Source organism: Echinococcus granulosus (genome assembly GCF_000524195.1).
Source record: "Echinococcus granulosus chromosome Unknown EG_S00054, whole genome shotgun sequence".
Classification (NCBI taxonomy): Eukaryota; Metazoa; Platyhelminthes; class Cestoda; order Cyclophyllidea; family Taeniidae; genus Echinococcus; species Echinococcus granulosus.
Window position 1 is genome coordinate 349,039 of NW_020170434.1, and position 2,688 is coordinate 351,726.

A 2,688-nucleotide genomic window follows, 5' to 3' on the forward strand; every position below is an offset into this window, starting at 1 on the left:
TTCACGCATTCCGCTGGCTGGAATGAGGGAGCGCATACCACATGCGATCTAATTCAGGCTCATTTACTTTGTTTGGCTGTCTGTGTCGGTGTCAGCACCAAGGGTGAGTCAATCTATGTTCTTAATAAGCAGTTACGGCAAATGCTGTAATAGACGTGGACTTTCTCTGTCAGCCTCCATCTATTGGTCGAATCCCCATTTTCAGTGGGTGGTAATGTCAAATAGGAATGTGCGATTATAGTGCAGATCGTTCATCATAGCCTTATTGTTGGTAGTCCACGCTCACTTTCGCCTTTGCAAGTTGACACTACACACCTGATTAACCACAACCAAATTGCCTATTCACTTCCATGCGCTCCTCCCACGCGAGAGCGCCATTCACGGAAATGAAGAGCTAAAGGCGAAAATTGGTCCACGCCTTTTGTGAAGTAAACGATAGCTTTCCATGGGATTGTGACTAGACACTTCCCCTCCACTACCACCGATTCCTACAGGCTATTCTGATCTGCCTTCTGATTCCAACTTTTCTGTGTCTGGGGGGAGGGAGAACTCCCTGTTCCATTATGCTGTTAGTCTGTAATTGGCATTAATAGGCGTGTTGAAAAGACATTTCTGAATTTCTTGAAACTATCTTAATCAGCCACTGAAAGGGGTTCAGAAAGGTAGTGTTAAATGATTTGATGAGTGACGGGGTTGGACGACTCGGTCTGATGCATTCTTAAGCACTGCCCTCAAGATTACCTTTTGCTGCGTTCATTTCGTGTGGATTACCTCAAATTGGCGGCACTCTTACACTTAGGCGATTCTATTTGCCTTGAGGCAGCCACTCATTACTCCATTAGGGTGTGTGTTTAAGTAAGTAAGGCATTTTTTTGCGCTTCCCTCGTCTTCATGCTGCGTGCAGGCTGAATCATTGATGAGCAAAAGAGGATGATGTCGATGGATGCATGAGATTCACTCATGCGATGCGTGATTGAAGTTAGACTTGTGGTTGATGACGAGGATGGGAGTTGATGGCCCCTTTCGTAATGTGGCATTAGCCTTGGAAGCTCTATTTTGTGGGCTTTTTAGACAGGAGAGGTGATGGGGTAGAGTTATGGAGGAGGGATGTCATTGTTACATTTCACTTTTTAAGTGTCATTTTGATGGACACGAGGTGGGTGGATAGAAAGAAGTTGAGAAATCATATCGTTATGCGAAATTATTTGTCCTTGATGTGAGTAAGCAATGTTTAAACCTTTGCAGTAGAGATGTCAAATATCCGGCCTATTGTTTTAAACCTATCTGTTGCAGCAAAGTTTGACCTGTAGTGTGGATTCTTCAAATGGAAAATTCAAAATTGTTCTGGGTGATATGGCGAAGCATTTCCGTACTACTTCAAAGTCAGCCAGTAAATAACTTTAAAAAACATGTATGAATTTCAACAGCTTTTGGAAGATCATCAAATAAGGGAAATTTTTTCCATTTTCCATTCCTCAATACCGGCAGGCGTGCTGAGCTACAAACGTCCTGGGACTGTTTTATTGTTCAGACGCTTATCAGACTTATTAACATTGAGACGGTCGCTGTCTATGGCGAGGCTACGTAGTGCAGTCGCTCTCTCTCGCGCTCTCCTCGACGTCCTTTAAAGTGATTAATCACTCTATCTCCTGCTTACCTGCCTTCTTCCGCTACACTCCAGTCCCAGTAGCCGCAAAAAACTTTACCATATAACTCTAGCACCTGCCCAAAACAAAGCTGAATGGAACTGCTGCTGCTGCTTCTACCTCCTCCCATTGGTTAGTCTGGAGCAGCCGGACAACCAACCGGAGGCTTGATGAGGGAGGTGGGTTTTCGCCTCTCCTGCTCCACTTAGCCCAAGGGACGCAGATTGAGGACTATTGGAAGTGGAACATAAATATTTGTTAAGGCAAAAACTTTTCTGTGGAGTTTATTAACTTAGAAATAAGGAAAAGAACTGCATGCTTCTCTGTTAAAAGCATTTTCCTGATGGAGGTTATTGGGAATATCGGTGACTAGACCCGAATATACTACTGGTTAGGAAAATTAGCGACATTACTTTGATGATTCAATGGAATTCAGCAAGTAAATCTTTTCGACAAAGTAAGCGAGAATGGTGTTCAAGGTAATCTGGAACTTGGTAAATGTACACATGTCATGAGAAATGATCCTCTCGTTACACTATTAGGCGCATTTATGAGTGTCAGGGAAGTGAAATTTTGATTATTAAAATTTTATATGCTGGGCGTTGGATGCGTTTATTTGACGCCGCAGTTTGTGAAAGCATTTCAAGTCAAATTTGTTTTTTTTTTAAACTATAATAGTTAAATAATTGGTTATTTTATAACACAAGGTGAAAACAATTTTTGTGTAGTATCTAGGCATGCCGGGCTGAAACGACTCTCTTTAGTTTGGACATGGGCTAAATACAAAAATACAGAATACCTTATGGTACATTCCATGATATTTCCTCGTACCACTCTTCCTCATACCGTTAGATGATGGTAGAAGACGCTACAGGCGCAGTAAAGTCGTCTGCTGCATAAACCTACTTTAGCTCGTCTTGAAGATTGCAGAATCTTCTCATCTGGTTTAATGTGCAGCATCCAGAGAAGAAAACGAATTGCTAAATGGTGCGCGCTTAAATATGCTAAGAAGATAAGACTCTCACTAAAAGAGAAGAGAAAA

General features: G+C 42.2%; 2 protein-coding genes across 2 annotated transcripts in view; one reads left to right on the forward strand and one right to left on the reverse strand. All coding sequences in view use genetic code 11, as the record gives it.

Moving 5' to 3' along the window:
• Positions 1–757, reverse strand: part of EGR_06287 (hypothetical protein) — a gene marked incomplete at both ends in the record, with an annotated part of 2,214 nt that extends 1,457 nt beyond the window's left edge. The window contains one exon of the mRNA XM_024495536.1: positions 742–757. Within this exon, the coding sequence (XP_024350059.1) occupies positions 742–757 (16 nt within the window). The remainder of the gene's footprint in view (positions 1–741) is intronic.
• Positions 758–1,324: 567 nt separating this feature from the next.
• Positions 1,325–2,688, forward strand: part of EGR_06288 (hypothetical protein) — a gene marked incomplete at both ends in the record, with an annotated part of 2,325 nt that continues 961 nt past the window's right edge. Inside the window, 2 exons of the mRNA XM_024495537.1 lie at positions 1,325–1,411; positions 2,325–2,353. Of these exons, the coding sequence (XP_024350060.1) occupies positions 1,325–1,411; positions 2,325–2,353 (116 nt within the window). The remainder of the gene's footprint in view (positions 1,412–2,324; positions 2,354–2,688) is intronic.